This window comes from Aquila chrysaetos, chromosome 12 (assembly GCF_900496995.4).
Source record: "Aquila chrysaetos chrysaetos chromosome 12, bAquChr1.4, whole genome shotgun sequence".
Classification (NCBI taxonomy): domain Eukaryota; kingdom Metazoa; phylum Chordata; class Aves; order Accipitriformes; family Accipitridae; genus Aquila; species Aquila chrysaetos.
The window spans coordinates 21,183,274-21,206,185 of NC_044015.1; the positions used below are offsets into that span (position 1 = coordinate 21,183,274).

General features: G+C 40.1%; 2 protein-coding genes across 5 annotated transcripts in view; one reads left to right on the forward strand and one right to left on the reverse strand.

The window, feature by feature from the left end:
* Positions 1-772, reverse strand: part of LOC115348771 (uncharacterized oxidoreductase ZK1290.5-like) — a gene marked incomplete at its 5' end in the record, with an annotated part of 52,562 nt that extends 51,790 nt beyond the window's left edge. Inside the window, 1 exon segment of the mRNA XM_041127857.1 lies at positions 652-772. Within this exon segment, the coding sequence (XP_040983791.1) occupies positions 652-772 (121 nt within the window).
* Positions 203-22,283, forward strand: DPH5 (diphthamide biosynthesis 5). Of its 4 annotated transcripts, none has more exons than XM_030031978.2 (8): positions 203-446; positions 1,068-1,249; positions 4,178-4,302; positions 7,543-7,651; positions 17,756-17,876; positions 19,973-20,012; positions 21,054-21,157; positions 22,042-22,283. In XM_030031978.2, the coding sequence occupies exons 2-8, from the start codon at positions 1,115-1,117 to the stop codon at positions 22,263-22,265; spliced, it is 858 nt and encodes a 285-aa protein (XP_029887838.1). In that variant the 5' UTR covers positions 203-446; positions 1,068-1,114; the 3' UTR covers positions 22,266-22,283. The 4 variants fall into 4 exon arrangements, with proteins under 4 accessions (XP_029887838.1, XP_029887837.1, XP_029887835.1 ...); XM_030031977.2 differs by lacking the exon at positions 203-446 and adding an exon at positions 818-862 and having other exon boundaries at positions 1,070-1,249; XM_030031975.2 differs by lacking the exon at positions 203-446 and adding an exon at positions 851-869 and having other exon boundaries at positions 1,070-1,249.
* The last annotated feature ends 629 nt before the right edge of the window (positions 22,284-22,912 follow it).

The window sequence follows — 22,912 nt, forward strand, 5'->3', positions numbered from 1 at the left end:
CATGTGTTTGGTAAACTTTCAATATAACGTCACCAAACCTTGGTTTTCAATAAGAATAACAGTAATAATGAAAAAAAAAAAAAATCACACACCAGATTCTGATACACTGCCAGGGTTTGAATTCTTTCAACATACACGTAGGCCACGTGTTCCTGCAACCACAAGGCACAGGCCTTCCGACTCTCACGAAGCTGAGATTCCTACACAGGCTTTCGACTGCAACAGGTGCAACTGACAAAAAAAACTTCCAGTAAGATTAATTCAAGCTCGAAAGTCTGCTTTAAAGAAAAGCCTGCTCCCAGGCCTCATAAGAAAAAACAAGCAAGCAACACCCCACCAAACCACGGAATAATACCGTGGGGAAAGCGGAAGGAGAGATCTGCAGGGGAGCGGGAGGAGCCCCAGAAGGCCCCGTTTCACAGGACCACGAAGATTCACCCGCTAACAGACAAGGCTCTGCAGGGGCGCAGGGACCGCCTAGCTCTGCGCAGGCAGCCTCAGGAGGAGGCTCAAGCCCAACCCCCCCCCCCCCCCCGCGGCGAGCCCAGCTGTGGGCCAACGGTAGAGCCGAACCCTGACGAGCCGCCCAGGCCCGGCCTTGCGGCGGCCCCCGCCACCTCACAACGTCTCTCGGAGGGAGGCGGCACTTACCGAGCCCCAGCACCGGGATGCTCCGACCGTTGGCGAGCGGCGGCGCGGGACACCCGTGCGCCCCGCCCCCCCGCCGCCGCGGCCATACCCAACGGCTGCGGCCCGCGCGCTCCCCGACGGGGGGGGACTACACCTCCCGGCAGCCCCTGCGGCCGCCGGGGGCCGCGGAAGGGGTGTGGCCGCTGGCGGCGGCGAGGCCGGCGGGAGGCAGGTGGGAGGTGACGGGAGCTGGGCCGCTGGCGGCGGGTGGACGCGCGCGGGGGCGTGTGAGGAGCGGGGGCGGCGGGGAAGGCGTGCGCCCTGGCGTGAAGAGGCGGGGGGCAGGAGGAGCGGGGAGACGTGGGCCGAGGTCTCGGCGGTCGGCGGCGTGGTGGGGAGTGGGGCAGCCCGGCTGATGCCCGTTTCCTTCCCGTGATAGGTGGCGGCGGCACCGGGCCTGGCGGTCCTAACGGCCTCCCCAGGTATGCTGTACCTGGTCGGTCTGGGCTTGGGAGATGCCAAGGACATCACAGTGAAGGGGCTGGAGGCGGTGAGGCGGTGCCGCAGGGTGTACCTGGAGGCCTACACGTCCGTGCTCACGGTGGGCAAGGAAGCGCTGGTAGGTCTGACCGCTGCTGTCGCCCAGAGGCCCGACGCCTCGTAGCAGGGAGTGAGGGGGATGCTGGGGTTGGTCGGTCAGTAACGCCAACAGGAGATACTGAAGGTGCACGTTCTCGGAAAAAGTGCATACGTGACCTTCACGTACTACATTTTATAGGAGAAATCGTTTCGCTACCTTGTCAGAAGACTGGAATGAAAATAAAATTTTTCTTCCTACAAGTATGGACACTGGTTTTCATCTCACATTCTAACCATGTATGGAGATCCTGAAATACTGGAGAACTGGTTTAGAAAAATGTCTGATCTGTTTAAAAACAAACAAAAAAAAAATCAAAAGGCATAACAGAAAAATACATGGTTTGGTGCCTTGAACCTCTGTATCAGCCTGAGCTATTATGTTGTGCCTGCTGGGAATAATAATTTGCCTGTCTCGTGTTTCCATGTTTCGTTGTGGGCCAAACTGTCTCACGGTGTTGAGACTTCTAGAATGTATACAGTTCAGTCAGAGATGGGTTGTTGAATAACATAGAGATAAGTTTTTTGTTAGTAAACACACCTTATGGTGGAAGACAGTAAAAATGTACAGATAACTCTGATGGCTTCACTGGTCATAGAAAGATAAAGTTTAATGTTGAAACAATACCAGAAAAAGAGCTTACCTACCTACAGAACAGGGATCTCACCTCTGAATAAGCTGTGTAGTACTATCCAGAGATGCTCTCTGGGTCTTGGATGCTGTATAGGCATAATGTACTTGTATGCATACCTGTACGTACATACAGCATGTGAGACTTTTAGCTTGTAGTCAGCATTATGTGGTTTCCAGATACAAGCTAGGCTAGAATATTTGGGGCCACCTCTGGTATATCTGCTGTGTTTTGAAATTAAGATATACTCCATTGTCATGGTTTAAGCCCAGACAGCAGCTAGGCACCACATAGCCGCTTGCTTACTCCCCCACCCCCCTGCCAGTGGGATGGGGAGGAGAATTGGAAAAAAAAAGTAAAACTTATAGGTTGAGATAAGAACGATTTAATAACTAAAGTAAAATAAACTGTAATACTAACAATAATTAAAAAATACAATAATAATAATTGTAATGAAAAGGAATATAATAAAATTTAAAAATAATAATTAAAAAATAAACCCCAAGAAAAGACAAGTGATGCACAATGCAGTTGCTCACTACCTGCTGACCGATGCCCGAGCAGCGATCCACCCCTCCTGGCCAACTCCCCCCTAGTTTATATACTGAGCATGACATTCTATGGTATGGAGTATCCCTTTGGCTAGTTCGGGTCAGCTGTCCTTGCTATGCTCCCTCCCAGCTTCTTGTACACCTGCTTGCTGGCAGAGCATGGGAAACTGAAGAATCCTTAAGTTAAGTGCTACTTAGCAACAACTAAAATGTCAGTGTGTTATCAACATTATTCTCACACTAAATCCAAAACACACTGTACCAGCTACTAAGAAGAAAATTAACTCTATCCCAGCCGAAACCAGGACATCCATTTTTTTCTGTTTTTTTCAGTACACTGAAGCAATCTGAATTGAAATTAACCCATTCAGAACAGAATGTTACTTTTTTGTTGTTGTTGGATAGTTGGAAAATTGCAGAATAGAAGTGATTACTTGGATATTTACTTTGCAGAATCTGCATTTGCTATGAAAAAAATTGGTGGATTCCTAGCCAGCTGAAAATAAAATATTGAATAATAGAAAAATGCTGAATATTTTTGGCGTGGTTATTTTGGGGGGGGTTCTTTGTTTTGTTTTTCATTGTTTTAAGTCTTTTGGAAACCTTGAAGTCTCAAAGATGAGGTAATTGGGAAAAGTGATCAATAAAAACAAAGTAAGAGTTGCTGTCTTACCTGAAACTGCCTAAGAGAGAATATAGGAATTAATCACCAAGTGTTGATAATACAGCCCCTGAAGGTCAGTCTCTCCTAAGCAACATGAGAAGTTATGGGAAAGCTCTGAAGAGATAAAGAACAGATTCTCTCCTGCAGGGATTTTCTAGAAATCCTCCTGTGCTGATGCTTCTAAAATCAGATCTCGAAATGACATGACTTGCTTAGTTTATCTTGTTGGCCTAAAACATATATTAAAAGCTATTTGATGTTGACCGTCTAAATCAGCCCTCAATTTGGTAAAAGAACTGTTTGGACCCAGTGACGTCCCACTGAGTCTACATTTTAGTTTTTGTCAGGAGAGTGCTTATTATATATTCTCTAATTAATCAACGTGAGGTTGATTCTAGAAACAAAGGCATTTAAAACATACAAAGAGACACAATGATTACTGAGCTGCTGAAGAAAAGTGAAGGACACAATCAAATACATGTTTACCTGTATCCATAGTAAAGTATTTCTTACAGAGAACTGAAAGTGAAGGATTAATATGAAGTCATTCCTTAGATGTGGTTAGTTACAATGTACTAAGGAAAAATCTAAAACACTAGGTTGTGGTATAGCTAGTGTCATGTTTGTATCTGGTTTGATTTCAGTGTTATAACTAACCTAAGCAGTTAGGCTCAGACTTGTGAGACGGGATGCCTTACAGTAGGATGACCAGTTAAATTAACGATACCCAGAGTTCACCCAGGTACCTTCAGTATGCAGGTGTAATTGAGCTACCTTTGGAGCAGCTCCTCAACTGACAGAGAAAGCATAAAAAACCAAGTCAGTATCAGCATAATGTGCTTGACTAATTTTTGTCAACTTGGGAGCTGCTTTATGGGAAGCTTAGGTGTTCTTGCAAGGGGAGGCAGGGTTCTTCTATATGACGTGAGTCAGACTGCTGGGGAGAATAATAAAGTTGGCCTTTCCAGTGTCCATTGTCTGCGTTCCTGAGTGAGCACCCAGAGAGATACGAAAACATTCCTATCTGTCTTATTTTGGTGTTTCTTATTAATTTCAATTTCTAGGAAGAGTTCTATGGAAAAGAATTGATTTTGGCTGACCGAGAAACAGTGGAACAAGAAGCAGATGGCATTTTAAAAGAAGCTGATGTTTGTGATGTCGCATTTCTTGTAGTTGGCGATCCTTTTGGGTAAGACAAAGCAACATTTTAATTATTGCTGTAGCTTGATCACTCTCTTTTTTTTCAATAGGAAGGAGCCATACTCCATAACAGTAATTCTTTATGGAGAAGCTGATTTTCAGGCCAGAAGCACGTTTTATGTCTTTGTATATTTTTTCTTGCGTTAAAAAGGTACATGCAATTGTCTACGCTTTATCTTGCTTTGGAGTTTCCTTGCCCAGATACCCCTTATAGATAGGAATGTGGACCCTCCAGGATGTATAAATCTTTCCTTTAGCAGTCACTTATAGTTTCATTCTCCATGCTAGCTTTTATAGAGAATATTTTGTTCCAGGTTTTATCTGCTAACAGAAGAAATTCTAGGATATCGCATAATTAAGAAGTGTGCTATGTTTTGAGGGAGTATTCTTTTAGTTGCTATTTGTACTTATAAACAGCTTTTATGTTGAGTTGTTTTAGAATGAATACTGATTGTTGGTTGTACAGTGCTTCTGCTTTGATATATGCTAGTTTTTAAAATCACTTAGGTTGCTATAAATGTCTTCTCATTTTGGTTTATTAAGGCTTTTGTTTCTGCTTTTTATTCCTGCTGAAAAGTATAGTCTTTTTCTATCACCAGAAGGATCTCCTTCTGTCTTTTCATTCAGGCATCATCAATCTGTAATGTCAAGCCATACAGAAGAGCTTTTAGTCTCCAGCTGGTGATTCGAGATTTATACCACAGTGTTAAGGGGCACAGGAAAAATCAAATCACTGAGCACCCTAGTTGTGAGTGAAAAAATAGTGTATGGAAAAAGAGGAGCAGTGTGCACATCTGTCAAAAGCGGATAATTTATGTAAATACATGTTGAAGGGAATCGGCAAGAGAATGTTATATTAAACTAGTACTTGTGGGCAGATGATGCTGTATTTCAGAAATATTAATTATACTTTCAATGCATGTTAACATTAAAATTAGGATTCATGTAGAGTGTAGAGCCATGTTATCTGTACACAAGATGAAAAAAACCAACCTACATGTATTGAAATGTAATTGCTACTTGTAAGCAGTATCTTGATCTGCCTCAGTTATCATTAGTTTCAGTGTCAAAATACTTCAACTCTGATTAACATACTACATCATTGTAGTTGCTTCTCTCTAAATGTTTATGTTCTTAGCTCTTAATATTGCAGCTAGACCTGCTCCTATGCCCACATAGAGCCCTAAGGATTTAGGAGTTCATAAGGTTACTAGGAAAGAGTACTGAATGTTTCTGTCCTAAGACAAGCCGTATGGGAGGAGGATAGAAACCATGTGACTGCAGCTGATCGTAGAGTTTCAAGTATATTTGCAGGTAAGAAGTGTACTTGGCAGCCCTAGGAGGTCTCAGGTGTTGGTGGTTAGTGGTTAAAGTGATAAGACAAGCTGTGTCCCTCTCCTTGCTGTTGTTCACTGCAAGCTTTTATCTGCATGTATGGTAACAGCTATGGATGTGCTAGCAGGAACCTGACGCTCTCAGTAGTATACTGGAAAGCCCACCTTCATCTAGCCTGGTGCTAACATTCATATTACTACTACCCATAAAACTTAAAATCTCTATCGGTGACAGAAAATACTAGTATAGCTCTGGGTGCAGAGGGCTGACTATGAAGCCTTTGCTGGTATTAGCTGAGTGTTCGTGAGGGCACTTCTGCTTTTAGCCATAACAGTCATTATGGACAGATCTATTGGGAGAAGATACTGGCTGGAGCAAATTTCAGTGAATAAAGTCAGCTGATCCCTTGGTCAATATTATCATAACCACAAAATCCTCCAGTGCTTCCTGTCCTGTGTATATGAAGGGAATAATACAAGGCTGTAAAACTAGTCCCTCCTTCTCTTAGAGCAGGCGTTCTTAAATCACCTTTGCTTGCGGAAGTCAGGAGCATAGTTTGTTTACTAACCATAGTGGTGTTTTACATCACTTTACTGCATTCTCCTAGGTCTGGGAGCTTGTTTGTATCAGGGTCTCTGATTTCCCAAATTCAGATTCCTCTGTTTTTTTTCCTCCAGTGAAACTGATTTCTTTTTTAAATGATTGATCCTTGCCCGCTGCTGCCACATTTGTGTTCTAGTCTGAAGCACCTAATCTGCTGATTGGTGCTAGTCAGACATGCAGTGTCAAGATTATCAGACTAAAAATGAGGGGAATTCTGTTATTCTGAACCAGGCCAGGGTGAAAGCAGTCCTCCTATTTAATTATTCTGATTGGCATATGCTATTTCTTTCTTTGCTTCATTCTTTGGAATGGCCACACAGAAATGTGTGGGAACGAGATGGCTAAGGTCGTTGTTGAGGTTTGGTAAATTTAGGCAACAGGTAGATGCATTTTCATATTTCACATGGAAAATGGAGTGCCTAGCATGTATGTAAGCATACATGCAAGCAAGATACATATGTAAACATTGTTGCAGTTCAAAGATTTGCTGGATCTGTATATACTTAGCATCTTAGAAGGACCCTAATCCCAACTGTGTTTACAAGCCCAGTGATTCTTGCACCAGTCACTGCAAGGTGTTTATTGACCATTAGACCTGGAGCCAAATTTAGCTCAGTTCTAAGCTTAACTAGAATTTTCTTAATTATTTCATAATAAACATGGTCACTCAAACTTAGGCATTGTTAATTTGAGTAATTTGGCTTAAATATTATAAAAGTTGATTTAGTCTAAGGATGTTTTTTCTAAGTACTGCATGCAGTTTACCTCAGTCTGTTCAAAGTTCTTGTCTGAGTGTGTTGCTTTCCTGGCATGCACTGGTGCAGATAGGAGAAGGCCTGGCTGTGTAGCGAGTAAGGAAATATTCGAGTTTTGTTGAAGTCTATGCCAAATAGAATTGACCTTTACAGTTCAACAGATGTCCAACAGACACCTGCAGAAGACAAAGGATAAATGGAACTTTCCTTTCCTTTCCTTTTCAAGTACTTGCCAAAGCTACTTTAAAAAGCAGCAATTGTGTTGGTGTTACAGTTTTAATGATGCCAGAAAGCTTCAAAGAACCGTAACATACTGAGGGTGCCTGTATTTTCAGCTAGGGAAGATGACATATGGAAGCCTTATTGGAGTTTTTGCTTTCCCATAACAATTAGTCAAGTTATTGTTGCCCTTTTGGCACCTCTGCATTGCTCTAGTTGTGAAGGGTTTAACTTTACTTTCAAAACAAACTATAATGCTAGTAACACTTGGTCACTTTATCTTTTCAATCTTTAATTCCTTTCTTTTCTTAACACAGGGCCACAACGCACAGTGATTTAGTACTACGTGCAGTAAAATTGGGGGTTCCGTACAAGGTCATTCATAATGCTTCAATAATGAATGCAGTGGGCTGCTGTGGCTTACAGGTAACATTTTTGTATATATGCCATTCCACAACTGCTAAACTTAGAATTGGTAAGCTCTGCTACTGATGTAGCAGTGCACCTTGCAATCTGAAGTTTGAAGATCTGTAGCAACCGTACACTTCTGTTGTCAGAATTTGTTAACACTTCCTTTTCAGTGTGCTACATGTCAGCAAAAGTTCCTTTTGATGAGCGCATGTGAAAATGAATAGTAGCACTTCTATTCTTCTCTGCCCTCTAACCTCCCTCTGCCCCAGGAGACATTGATATTTAAGTTACTTTACAGATAAAACTTTGCTCATGTTGGCTTCCTTCTACTACTGATGGTCACCTGATTTTTTTTTTATTTTAAAAAATTTATAAATTTATAAATTAAGTTTATTCTTAAATTAGGTTGTTATCCTGTTGAGAAATGTGCTGGTCTTGTCATCAAAGGGATACATGCACAAGCCTGTCTATAAGCCCAACTCAGATCATAACTAATTCTAAAATCTTTTATATGATGCATTCTTTCTCTCTGAGATTGACCTGTCTTCACTTTCTACCCACCTGCTGAGTGAGGAGGGATTTGCCGAGCCAAGAACTAGAAGAAGAAATGACAGGTTTTGTGCTTCTTGAATGGCTAAAGTAGAAAAGGTCTAGTGTCCCCCAAGAAAATACTTCACTACTTCCTTTTACACATGTATAGGTCCATCATTACTTTTACTGCATGAAAAACGTTACAGCAGTGTATGTATCATAGCTAATCACATATAAATTAGTTGAAGCTTCCCCCTCTTGTTTTCATTCATTACTTTAACATAGAACCTGCCCTCTTAAGGTTCAGAACGGTTCCCTGTGTGTGGGAACCCCTAAATCAAGCTCTCACATTACCAAAACCAAAAGCAAGCACAGGAATGTAAGTGTACTACAGACAAGAGTTAAGGGTTTGAACAATAAGTTTTCATCACTGAAGGAGGAAGCATTCCTCCCTAGCTTAACATGAAAGAACACCTTTTTTTTAATTTCAGCGAACAATTGACACCTTCAGATTTACACTGACAGACTCCAGTAGCCTTATTTCAATGCTGCCCAGCAGCAGAAAATCTGTTCCAATAAGTTGGGTATTATCTCTGGCTTTGATCACATCTGAATGGTTTAGAAATACAACCGCCCTGTCTGATCTGGCAGTTCAGCAGCGCTGCATTGACACCTGTTCTGAGATATGAATGCTAACGCTAAAGGGAATGCAGGACAGGATTCACATTCTTTATAATTCTTCCTGTGAGCACTTCCTTAGTGATACCTGCCTATTGCTGTAAGACTTCGGCAAAATTATCTTTTAGGAAGGAAATAGGCTCCTTGGTGTCTAAAATCTACATGTACAGCAGACAGATGGCAGCTGTCGCATGACTGCACTTACTGGGGCGGGTAACACAATAGTTGAGGCCGGGGCTCACTCTTTCCCCTTTTGGCTTCATGGTGGTACAAAGTTTGCTTCTGCTGTCAAGCTGTTGAGAAGTAGTTTCTGCTACCTGCTATCTTTTTACTGTTCTTGAACGTTCATTAGGAAGGAAGATGTAAGGCTCATATTCCCAAAGAGACCAGGTGACTAAGTTTTCTGGAAGTTTGCTTCCCCCACAACTCCAGCTAGGCATAGGAAGGAGGAATATAGAGCCTCTAGGTTAACTGAAAACAAGAGCAGAAAACTAACTGGGAATATATTGCAAACAGTCCATAAGGTTTTTCACATACACAGAGTTTTGGAGATTAGTTTACTATTTCCTTATCCCATGCTGAAGGGAACAGACCGTGAAGGAAATGTGATGTTATTCACTCTGGCATTAGTCCCCTTTTCCATTCTGGCTTGGGAGGGGCTGCCTTCTCATAATTCAACATTCCTGTTGTTGTATAAAGCATTTTAGGAAATAGTGATCATATTGTATTACCAGACAGACTATAACCAGCTGTGTGTTTAACTCTTCATTGCTCCTTATAGGCATAAACTGCAAGTGAGGGGTGTCTTACAAAAAAGTAGCCTGTGATTTAATTAGAGTTGTGGTGGAAGTTTGTAATTTCTTTCAACAGTCTTTACATTCATGGCTGTCTCCTGCCATCAATTTAGTTTTGGAGTTACTGTGTTTCAGATTGCAAAGTTGCTGTGAAGTATAGTAGGGATTCCTCTTTTGCTTCACCACAGAAAAGGCTTGGCTTTTTTTCTTGTTTTAATCTGATTGTGATACAAAACCTCTTTCTTTCTTACTAGAGAAAAACAGGAAACACCTTTATACGCTGTTCTGAAAGCTCTGTGCGTAGTGAGCTGTAACTGCTGATTAGGCCCTCAGTAAAATGCAGCTACAGCCCAGTCTGTTCACAAACAAACGTGTCGCTTGTCATCAGAGCAATATTTCTGTGCAGTCAACAACATTCTGGTAGTTGCGCACTTTTCCTGTGCAGCAGTGAGTTACTGAAGTCAGTAGAGCAGTAGTGATGGTTTGTCACCTTCAATTCATAGATGTATTTCTTGCCAAATTGTAAAGAAGGGTGAATATATATTTTCAAATACTTTATTTTTTACTGTCTTGCCCATTTAACAGAATAAGTGCAGCTGTTCTGAAAGCTGCACAGGTGAAGATTGTATTTGTACAAAGAACAGGTTTTTAGTTTTGAAAATTAAACTTTTTGAACATCTAGGAAGCTCTCACAGATTGATACAATGAGCTATAGCTATTGAAAGCAGGGGATAGTATAACTTAGCAAAGCATTAGTCTGACTGGGCATAAGGCTCTATGACTTGCTGTGGCTCCCTCTTTTACACTGTTCTTGCTGTGCTTCACTGTGTCAGATTTTTATTTTCAAGGCTGAGGAACATCTCTTCCCTCAAAAACAAATGAACACTGCCAAGGGGGAGAAGCCAGGAAAAGTGCCTGTGTGTGAGTGCCTCTTAGCACATTCTTTGCAGGTTCACCTCTCTTGCCTGGAATCTGACATGTAGGTATGTTGATCACCGTCTCCTGTTGTAGTGGGGAACAACCACTGGTGAAGAAAGTCATCAGTTTGGTATCTAGGCACACTGCCAGGGAAGTCAGGAAGAGGGGACAGAAGTCCCCAGGGGAAGGCCAGAATTCTCAGAGAGCACTTCTCGTGGGTGGTAACCAGTGAGACAGTTCAGCTTTCCTCACCAGCAGCTGCACTTAGTTCCGTAGCTTTGGAAAGCTGAGTATTTTAGGTAACAGGCTTACCTCTGTTTTACCACTGCTCAGCTACCCTGTGAGCAAGACATTGCCTTGGCTCTATCGGACTAGGATTCAGCATTGCAGGCTGAGAACAAAGGGAGAACCTAGACTGAATTCCATGGCTTTATCTGCACCCACACTCAGTTTTTCAGAATAGGGCTGATCGCTAAGGCTTTTAGGCTTAGAATAAATAGGCAGAAAACTCAGGACCTCTAATTTACACCTTTTTCCTTTCTTCCTAATCTGCATGACATCTGGGTTAGTTTAGGAAGTTCACTGGCCAGAGTGGTGCTCTCAGGCCAGAATCCTCTCTGACCCAGTTCTGTTAACATATCTTTGAGGCAGCAGTATGGATGGTCAAACACATGAGGAAGACTCTGCATCATACTGACCTGTTGTGCATGTGAAGGAAAGATGCAACTTGAAATGGCTTGAGATAATGGCATTACTGTAAAAAAGGAGGATTGAGAACTAAAGTGCAAAGCTGGAGGCAAGCCATGGGATGAGAAGCATTTACTTTTTATTTTGGTAGGGTAGCTAGGAAAAAAACATGTCATGGCAAAGACCTGCCTTTCTTTTGAGACATACCCACTTTCCACCTGAATAGCTTCAGTACAAACATCTGCATGTCCTCTTGTTTCTTTCAGTGACTCATCTTGATTTTTTTTTTTTTGTTTGCAGTCCAGTTAATTCTTGTAAGACAATTACGGTTATAAAATAGTTTTGTCTTTTCACTACTAGCTGATCACTTAAATGCAAAAGCAGTGCTTACTATGTTATTTTTGAGTCTTTACTGAACAGGTGAGTACATTTTCGGTGTCAAGCAGAAGAATATTACTTATAGATAAGGAAGCTGAAGGATGCTATCGTTACTTGCTGTGCTCATAGTCAAATAGAAAACCTGTAGTAGCTGCAGGAGCAGAACCTCTGAGTTCCACTCTCTCTCTGTGCCCTAATCTTCAAAAATGCTCTTTGTTCTAGTAGGAGGGGTTCTTTGCAAAATGTTTTTTTTCACTGACAGTTAAAACAAACTGTTTTCCATCACTGGTTGGTTTTCTCCTTTACTACCAGCTTCTGAGCCTTTTAGATGTCGGCATTTGTTTCTCAAACCAATTAAAGGTTAAATCAGTGCTAGTGACACTACTTCATTAATCACAATTGCTGTTCAACTTAGTGCCATTTGTCACCAGCAAACATGACCCAGAAACATCAATTTAATCAAAATAGATTTTTTTCTCAATTTAGATATCTTCATTTCAGATTAGTAACCCAACCGACCAGGGTGGGAAGGAATGATTGTTTGATATTGCTGGGAAGACTCTTATGAGGTTATTAAAGATAAGAAGATAAGGTGATATTATCTTGGAGGGAAAATCCTGTCCTGTTCAAGTTTGCTTGGAGTTTGAGTCTTTTGATAGCTGAATTTTGCTCTGCTTGTGGGGTGGCTATTTCCTAAGTACTGATACAAGAGGCAGCTAAGAGAAAAATGTGTTCTTTCCTTCAGCTGCTTTTATGTGATTTGTCTCAGCTGCCTCCTGAAGACTGCAATCGTGTGGAGTGGGCTTCCCTCAGCCAAACATCCTTTTCTTCGCAGTTCCTTTCTCTCTGGCATGTACTAAAGGCGACTGGAGGTTTTGGGGACAGTTGAGCCAATCTGTTGGCTTGCAGTACAAAAAGGAGTCATAGCCCTGTGTGTGTGGATGGTAAAAACTTTCAATTTTATGTGAAGGCTCTCATGAGAGGCGTTCAAAGTTGCTAAAGGTCTGTGGTACTAAATAAGATAGTGTGAAGGGCTAGAGCTAGGCTTGTGGTTGTTTCATGTGATGAATTACAAGTAAAAATGAAGTTTGACTGATTCTTGCTACCTCTTTGTTGATGACTGTCCTACTTCCTAAGCTGTTCTCTGGCAGTAATATATAATATAAAGAACAGCAGGAGCCCTTTAATCTGATGTATATGGTCTGGAGGGTTGTTAACTGGTTACAGAGAATAAGGGGAAAAAATCTGACTTGTTAGGTTTCTTGTTTTGAGGATGAATGTTGCATAGCATCACATCAAAACTCTTATGACAAGGATAAACAAAACATGTCTTAGCTTTTCTTTGTATGTTCTTTCTTTGTATGGGATTTATCAAGAGCAACCTGGGATAATGCAAGGTGCTCTATGGTCTCCAAATTCCATCGAGGAACAGCCTTAGGAGAAAAAGCCTCTTGGTGTCTGTCAGTGGGATGTGATGAGGCTGTGCAGTATCTTCATTTGCAGAACATACCCGTCCTGTGAGAACTATCATCTGCAGCATAACCTGTGACCATCTCAACACAGAACATCGCTGAGTAGCGTTTCAGTCCTACAGGGTTTACAGGCATTTGCATGTGTATACAGGTGCCAGGTCTGAAAAATGTAATGATTAGACTCCTTTTTACCTTCTTCCCCTGACACATATCCAGTTCTGAAGCTGAAATTTTAGGAGAGGAGGTAGGCTTGTAAGTGAAGAATTGCTTTGTCACTGTTGCAGCTGATACAGCAGTAATTCTGGGAAAGATGCTGTAAAAATAAATGTCTGCATTTTGAAATTTTTACTTCTTGGTTTCTCCGCAGCTGTTGCTCTACTGACCTTTAATATTATCTTGCATCTTCTCTCCTGCTTGCTTTAGTACTTTTTAGAGGGGTTGGGGGATCTTCCTTTTTTAATTTCCCTATTTAGTCTCAGCTTGTTCCTTCTTTTTATGCCCTATATTTTTGTGGTGATTAGCCACACCAGTATTTTAAGTGAGGACTGTTGATCTGGACAGCTTCAGGTGTCTGATGTTATTCAGGCTGGCCATTAACGGAGTTGTTCAGTAGTTTCATTGAAATTTCGCTTGCGTGCAGGCTTTCCAAGCTGAGGTCATGGTACAGCACTTTTTCTTTCATCATTTATTCTGGCCTCTTAGTTAGTAATCAATTCTGCTTATATAAACAACAAATAAGAAGTGTCATTAACAGAAGGGTTAAAAATACTAACTGAAAACAGGCACCTCAGTACCAAAAGTTGTCAGACGTTCTTTCATATTATGTGTGTAAATAAAATAGGAGGTTACAGCTTGTTCTGAGGCAATGAAAGTGTGAGTTGCAGAACAGCTTTCTGCAGTGTTTTGTGAGAGGCAGAAAACTCGAGCAGACAGAGCCTCGGAGTAGAGTTCTGGCTTCGTTTCCTGACTTCAGCTATTGCATTGCAAAATTTGAGTGAACAAAGCTTTGCTTAAGCCAATTACTACTTGGGTGGGGGGGGAGGGGTATTTCCAAAGACAGAGGTCTTTCAAAATGACCTTTTGAAATTTTTCTGTGAAGTTTTTGAGCATTAGGGAGAAGGTAAGAAGGTTAGTTTCCAAGCTGAGAGCACGAAATGTCTGTCCAACCATTTCACTGAGCTCCATTGAAATTCTGGCACTTTTGTGCCTGAGCAGAATGTAGGCACTCTAACAAATCTGATGATTAGTGCAAGTGTGATGCTTGAGATGTTTTAGCTTGTACAGAACAGATCTTGCCCGCTCCTAAACCCCAGCTGCTTAATGTGGAGTGCAGCACACAGAAGACTGCTGTGAAACCTCATTTGCTGTTGCCTCTCATTAAAGCTGTGCCAGCAACTGTAGAGCATGATTGTTTCACTGAAAATATACAGAGCTCTTCATTGTCTTACTAAACTTCTTAACAATCTCAAAGCATGACATTAATCCTTAGTTGTGTTGTAATATACCTTGGTTAACAAACGTGTCAGTTTTATTCCAACAACAAGCATGATTTCTGGAATTTTGGGACCCTATTCAGTCCTTTATGGTTGATGGAAAGAATTTTTTTTAATTTCAGTGGGTTCTGGCTCTAGTAGATCTGCTGTCCACTGTAACTGCTGAATCCTTAGGATAGTAATGGAACTTTTGGTATTTACTGCTGTCTCTGCAGCAAGGCTTTTCTTGAAAGTCTGATACTTCATGCTAGATTTCAAGAGGTAGAAATTAGAACACAGCACAGGAAACTGTATTAGGAACAAACTGAATCTGCATGAGGTTCAGGGAGAGAGTTAAAAATGTAATTCTGATGCAGTTTACGTGCTGCTGCTTTAATGCAGGCTTGCTGTGGTGGAAGAGCGGTGCCTATGTTTGCATAAATGTCAAATGTCCACAGAGATCAAATGCTGGATGAGAAAGAAATACTTGTTTATGTCTGTAGAAGTGCTTGTAAGGTAATTGGTTACAAGTAGTCAAGCACGATAGGGGTATCCATTTATTGCTTCAGTTTCCCAGCATTCATAGATTGTTGGTGTACCAGAAAGTTTCCAGAGCAGTATTTTCCCCTCTTTAATTTAAAGTAAAAATATGTGCATATTAATGCTAGGAAATCTATTCTTTAGAAGTTTAGTTAGTAGAGGGGTATAAGTTTCAAAGGCATTTCTAGGAGGTAGTAAAATATGCCCCATTCCATCTTGTTGGTGTAGAAGCTACTTCTGCTGTCCAGGTGCTGAGATAACAAGTGTGGGTTTTTGAGACTGTAAGTACAGTTTTCTATGATATCAATACTTCATGAAGATATTCTGAAGTTATTTCTACTGAATAGACAGGCCATTTCTGACAAACATGTTTTATTCTTTTTGGACATTCAGACTTCAGTTTTAATGCAAAACCTGGTACACAAAGGACAGATTCAGTGAATCTGACTGGCAGTGCTTGCACAAAAAGGATAACTTGCTTAACTTCTTGTTGGCAAAGATGATGGAGAATCTTTGTAATGATCAACGGAAAAGAGAAAAATAACAATCAGAACAAGTGCTGTAGGGTATAAAGTTGAATGCCCAACTTGTTTTTAATATGTGGCAGAGTGGTTTAAAAGATCTGATTCCCAACAAAATACTTACCAGATAGTAACATTTTGCCCACTTCTCCACATCCATTTCTTTGCTAAAAGGCAGAGGTAGAAGTTTCTCTCCTTCAGGTTATCAAAATGCCAAAGAGACTCAGATAAGATTTGAGGTTAATTGAGGCCACTTTCTGTACTGAAGGAGGGCTGCTGCTTTTGGGAAATGACTGTAGTGGCCTTCAGGTGGCAGATGGTAAGCTAGCTAGTTAGGTTGGTACTGGACATTTCAGCAGTTGTTGATGACTGAAGGTATACTACCAATGAGATTAAAGGCTAACTTGCTCCCAGATGCTCTAACCGTGAAGGGGAGAAAGAGAAACTCCTTGTTCTAATAGTTTTTCTTCAGATTTGGTACAAAATGGAAAGAGTTCTAGCTAGCCACATGAAAAATAGGCAAAACATAGCTTGGTTTTTTTCTCTCTCTAGAACACAGCCTTGAAATAGTTAACAAGTTACATCAGGAGCAATTCATTTGGTTTAACCTATATTTAGCATACTGGAAGAACCTTTAGGTTGTGAAATGTACACTGTGTGTTCTTGTCCTTGTGTTAGAATGAAATATTCAAGAGAGGAAACATTTTCAGTAATATTCCAGGAACCTTTGAATAAATGCTGTTCCTATCAGCATGAATGGTTAAAATTTGAGCTTTTGGTCCCTTGAAAACAAACATGTTTCTGCTTTGATTCAAACTCTACTCTGCCAGCATAAAGGAGTTAAAACCACAACCTAATGGCACAGTAAAATAAGTATGTATAAGGAAATCCCCAGATGGCACAGAGCTGCTTTTATGTAGGGTCCTCTTCTCTGCTAACAGCACGCACAGTGCCTTCTGTAGTGGGCTTGGAAAAGCAGTTTTTCCTTCCAGGTTAACAGAGAAAGCGGGGAGGTTAGTCCATATAGTCGTGGCTTCTCTGGTAGGCTTGAGCAGACAGAATATTGGCAAGCTGTAAAATCCATCTGGGATGGCCCCATTCCAGAGCTGAAATGACCAAAATTGATGCATGGTTTTGCCCTTTTTCAAGTTGGTTACAAAAGCTTCCAAGCCAAATGCTGCCTTACATTACACACGACTTTTGCTTTTGCATCACTGGAAATGATTGGCAAGACTATTGCTTCAAATGTCTTCACCAAGATTAGGGACTTACAGTAATAGTGTTAAGATTGAGAATAAAATCAGTGAGGATGTTTGACCTAGAATCTGCTAGCAATATTCTTCTTACCATATGTGCATAAAAAATGTTGCACCTCTCTGCTTCATGCACAATCTGTCCCTGTCTTCAGATCCTCATATCCACTGTCTCTTTAGACTGTAACTTCTTTTGCATGATACAGCTTTCATCTGCAGGAAAGTGCTGTTTTAATACAAATACTACTGTATCAGTAGAATCAAAACATTGTAAGTATTATGGCATTATTAGAAGTTGCCTAGCCTTAACCAAAATAAGAAATAATAAGTAATAATTTTGGTGCTAATCTTACAAAATTTTTGCCTTTAAAAGGACTTCAGAATTAAATAACGAAGAATAGAAGGTAGATTGAAAGTTAGTTAATATCCATTGGAAAGGTGAATGCAGAGATAGGTAAAAACTTTACAGGTAGTTCATTAGTTGTTCTTTAACATGCTTTACTGTTTGGAGAGTAAAAGAACAGCACATCTCTATTATGAAGGAGAAAAAACAGTTCACTAATTATGGATTTTGTTAAAAAGAAAGGAGGGAATGCAACGGAATGCACTAAAACTAGGCAAGAGAGAGAGCAGCACAGGGCAGCCTTTTTAAAAGGAAGCATTATTTTTAATGCGATGTTTTGTTATGGATCTATGAAAGAGCAAACTTAAGCATCTTATAGGAGACTACTCTCCCTGTGGTATGAAACTTCTTTCTTAACTAGGCTGAGGACTTTTCAGTGCTGCCAATTGTTCATGGTTTTCATAGCATTTTATTGCATGCTCTATTTTTTCTTATTGTGTATATGTGTTACTGCATATGCTTTGTTTTACAGTTGTACAGTTTTGGAGAGACAGTTTCTATAGTTTTCTGGACAGATACGTGGAAGCCAGAAAGCTTTTTTGACAAGATCGAGAAGAACAGGCAGAGTGGAATGCACACACTGTGCTTACTTGGTAAGCAGCAGCTACCCCGGTTCCTTAGCTACCATCTTCCACAGCATCCAGAGACAATAGTGGTAGCATTAGATGAAGTCTGTGATTAAACAAATATTCTTACCTAACATGTATCTTTGAAAATATACCAAAAATTGGAACATTAGTATACGTGTACCTAGAGTCAGTTCAGCCACTGTTCATGCTACAGCAGCCAGGAATTTCTTAATTCCTCTTCAGAAAATCCGTAAGAAATGATGCCATTGTAGAAGTCAAGTAAGAGCAGGAGGCCCATATTTGCTCTAAAGATCACTGTGATTTTAAGCTAGATGTAGCTCAGGATCTAGTCAGATTGCAGTGACTAGCAGCTATCTTAAGATGTAATTAGGTTAGAGCTCAACACATTTGACTTTCCGGGGAGCTAAATCATACATTTAACCACATTTCTATTTTGTAATGTGATAGTCTTTTTTCTAAATTATTTTATCTAAGGAAGTTTTGGCAAAAGGCGATTTTCATGTGAGAAGCTTCAGTGGTGTAAAAAATCCTTGCTGATCATGGAGCTGGAACGGAATACTGCTCCCGCCTGACCACTGTCCCCAGCCTCTCCCATGGTGCCATCTGATCTTTATCCTACCCCACAATCCTCAGCAGAAAGCCACTTTTTGAGTAACTCTCCTAGTCTAGGTAACTCCTTAAAGATTATAGAACTGCCTGCATATAAACTATAAGGCACTTGCATATTTGTGTATATATATACACCTTTCTGTATCATCTTTTAGACACAGCTGGGATCTCTCAGTGCTAAATAAATTAGTATTTTGAGTAAAAACAAAGTCTGTGGTAACTGGAGGATCCTGAGCAGGAAACAATTTAAATGTTAAGCGTCACTGCACATCAGACTTTCCAATGCCTTGAAACTTGTTTTCAAAATTCACTAAAAATCAGAATTCTGATAATTTGTTTTAAAGAAGGATGACCTCACAAGTGTTTTAAACAAGGGTTATTACAACTATATGTTAAAACAAAGTATTCTTTAGGTATTTTGTATAATCATTTCTACAGTCTCCCTTTTTAATTTTTTTTATACAGTAGCAAGAGTGTATACATTTTGAAACCTTAAAATTGCATTATAAATCTCATGTTTTGGGGACAGTTGTGGTACCTGAGTCTAATTGTAGCTCACAGCTGAAAACTACCAATTTCCAAATTAATTCTTCCCTTAATACTACTTGGTCAGTCTGGTATGTATTGATTGTTTATCCAACTAGACTAGATTACCAGATAAGTAAATGTGAAATAAAAAGGTTAGTGCTGATGAACTTCTGAATTCAAAGTGACTTCATGGACAGATAAGCAATTTGGTAAACTGTGCACTAATAAACTTGCAGCTTTGCATTTTAATCTCAGTTGATTGTATAACTTAAGCAATACTTTTTTTTAAAATCAAGATTAAAAATGTATCCAGCTTTCACTATGATAATATTTTGAGGGCATTTGAATACAGATATAATGTTCGAATGCCTCTTGGAGAAATTGTGGTCAATTAGTTTCATAAAATTGCAGATGTGCAGAGTCTTACCTGACCCCTTCTGTATTTTATTTTTGTCCAAATCCTTTTTTTCCCCCATAAAAGAAGATTGTTCTGAATTTTGATTGGGACAGAAAGGAAGTGCTAACGAAAGTCAGGTTCCTGCACGGCACTGATGCAATCACTGTCGATCAGTCACACTGTTCTACCTTATGTGACCACAATGTACTCATAATTTAAGAGTAGTCCCAATGCCGTGGTGTGCTTAAACATGCTGGCATTTAGCTATCCTGTGGTAATATGCCTGCGATTTCTATACTTAGGAGCATTTTTATTTGTCTGTGTTGCTCTGAAATCTGTGAAACTTGCCCTATCTTTGGGTAAAATCACATGCATAAATCACAATACTTTGTGATTAACTAACATGAAACAGTAGTATGTAATCCATATTCCTTTTTCCTTTAATAGCTAAAATGCTGTTACAAAGTTTATAGAATCTGCTAATTAAATTAAGCTTCACCTACATAGAAAACTAAGTGGGAAGTTTCTAGGGAACCTGCGTTTTAATATCTGTTTTATTCTACAGATATTAAAGTGAAGGAGCAGTCTCTGGAGAATCTAATGAAGTGAGTCACCATTTTGAAAATATATAGAAACACAGTGTATTTACAAAGGGTTTTTTTGTACAAGGAACAAAGGTGCTTTGCCCATAGTCTAATAATGAACTTACCTGCCTTCTCCTCTTGTACTTCTCAGTAGCCACGGTCTTTTGTTTCTTACAAGGAGTGGAACTTTTTTTGTTCATTACAATAGGACCTGGCTTTATTTACAGTAACTGAATGAAGTTGCAGCAGAGCATAATCTTTTCTTTGTTTCTGTGAGAAGCATTAAGTCAGAATGGGGTAAGCTTTCCGCTTGGCAAATGAAGTGTTATTTTACTACTGTTCTGTCCCATCCTGGAATAGATTAAGAGCTGAAACAGTGTTCTGAATTCGTTCTTCCTTACACTGGCTAGAAAGTGTGAAGTACTGAATACACACCACCCTTTTTAACAGCTAAATAAGCAATATATGGAAAATGCTCTTAAGTTCATTTAACTGTATTCAGAAAGGCTCTTGCCACATCTTAATCAACTCCCTGCAATCTGTATGTTTTGACAGTGGTGATTATAAATGGTTACTTTATACGCATGCTGCAACTCTGGTCTAAATTAACATTTGTAAAGTCTCACAGTATCGTTGAGGTTTGTTTATTCTGGAGTTTCAAAATAAAATCTGCTTGACTCCACAGTTGGCAAAGAAAGCAGCATTTCATTTAAGAATATATTTCTGGTCTGTAATCATCTGTCTACAGGGCATTTGATAGAAAAACAGTAGTTTGCCCTTGAATTTAAGTCTAATGCATCTTTCAGGAGTAGCTGCAAAACCTGCATATTGCTTCCAGCAGCTGAATTTGCTTTTAAGACTCAAATGATCTGCCAGCTGGAGGCCCTGCTGTTTCACAGGTGTGGTGAAAGCACAAGAGACTTCTGTCTTCCTTAAAAATTGCACTCTTGTCTGTTTAAGTTCAATTTGCTGGTCTAGAGGTTTCTTGAAATAAACTGTAAGAATGCTAGGGATAATGAAATGGGTTATATGTGAGATTTCTCTACTTTTCTTTCCCTGCAGAGGAAGAAAGATTTATGAGCCACCACGCTACATGAGTGTGAATCAAGCTGCAGAACAGCTTCTTGCCATTATTCAAAACAGGAGGCTCCAAGGAGAAGAACCAGGTACTATTACTGCAGTGTTTCTATCTGCTACTACCCTTCTCAAGTCACACTTACTGATGAGTCTCTGAACTCTACTCTCTTCCCCTTAATCTTAGCATTCTCTTGCTCTGCAGTGGAATTGGGCTGCCTTAAATCCTAGTCACAAGATGGACTTGGCAGAGCTTGCACATAGTGTAGTTCAGTGAGCACAGATGAACGAGCACTAGTGGCTCCTGGAGGTTTAGTCAAAGCCTCACTTTGGTAACCCTGTGCTGTTTCTATCCATCTTTAACTATGAGCTCTTTGATCCATTAGAGTTGCAGGAGACAGAAGGATTCTGATCAGTCAAGCTTCAAAAATCTCTGCTATGTTTTATTTAGACTGGTCACACTCTGCTCTACATGAATACCAGCATGAATCTAGGTTAACCCAACAATGCACAACTGTTGGCCTTGAATTCTTAACAGTAGTCAAGAGCAAAATGAAAGATATTTAGAGACCAAGGGTGAAATCATAGCAGCTATAAAGATGACTCAGTTGTGTCACAGAAAAATTGTAACAGAAATTCATGTAGCTATATTCCTCCTTTTAAAAGTTTATTCCTTAAATACTGTTAAAATGAAAATCCTTTCATTTTATCCTTTATATAGAATGAATCAGAAGCAGCAGTTTCCTCAAAGTGAATACAATTCCTGAATGAATTTCATATTCTACTTATGCTGCCTTCCCATTCTTGCTTTTAAACATCCCTAAGATACAGCTTTATTTTCTTTCTAGGCCAGCCCACTGATTAATTAATTGGAGGTTTAAGAAAGCAGTGTTAGGGTTTAAGCATTTTGAGTACTTTTTCCTTTATGATAGGACCATTAGTCAATAAATTAAGCATTTAATCTTCTTTCTTACAGAAGTTACTGAAAACACAATTTGTGTTGGCCTTGCACGTGTGGGTGCTCCGGATCAGAAGATTGCTTCAGGGACACTACATCAGATGTCCACAGTGGAATTAGGTGGTCCACTACATTCTTTGATTGTTACAGGCACTATGCATCCTCTGGAATTAGAAATGCTTAAGCTTTTTACTGTAGATAGTTCCAGTTTTGAAAATAATGCATTTCAAAGGACCGCTTAAATAAAAATGAGGCATTTAGATTTTTATTCCATCTTTAATTTCATGACATCATAAAGTTATTCCTGTGAATATTTAGAGCTTGTGTAAGTGCAGTTAGATTGTATATTGCTTCAAAAGACAACACTGTAGGAACACGGACATGCTTTTACCTGAGGCTGCAAACTGCAAGCTGTACCTGCTGGTATCAGCTTCTAACATGTAGACGCCTCCAGAAACCTTTAAACCTTGAAAAACCCCTTTGTCTGACTCAGTCCATTGACATCTACATCAGCCTTAGCTTGATGACTAGGATAAGAAGTGCAAGTAGGGAACTGAAGAAGTGTACCAGATACCTGCCTGGCATCACTTTTGCTGTAGTACATTAACCAAGCCTACTGCACACATTGTTACAAGTGCATTTTAGATGTTAAATTTTGTAGTTCTCTCACCAACAGAAGCCATTAGCGTGCAAAACCTGTTATGTCTGTATCCATCTTTACACTTGAGAGAGTGATTACAGACAGGTGAGAATGTTCTTTATGTCTAAACCAAGAAAAACAAGAACTCACCCTTTGGTGAGTTGGTGAAACAGAGGGAGAAGCTGCACAGAATTTATTATTTCAGAAGGTTGCAACTTAAAATAGAACTGGATTTCTTCATATGTTAAT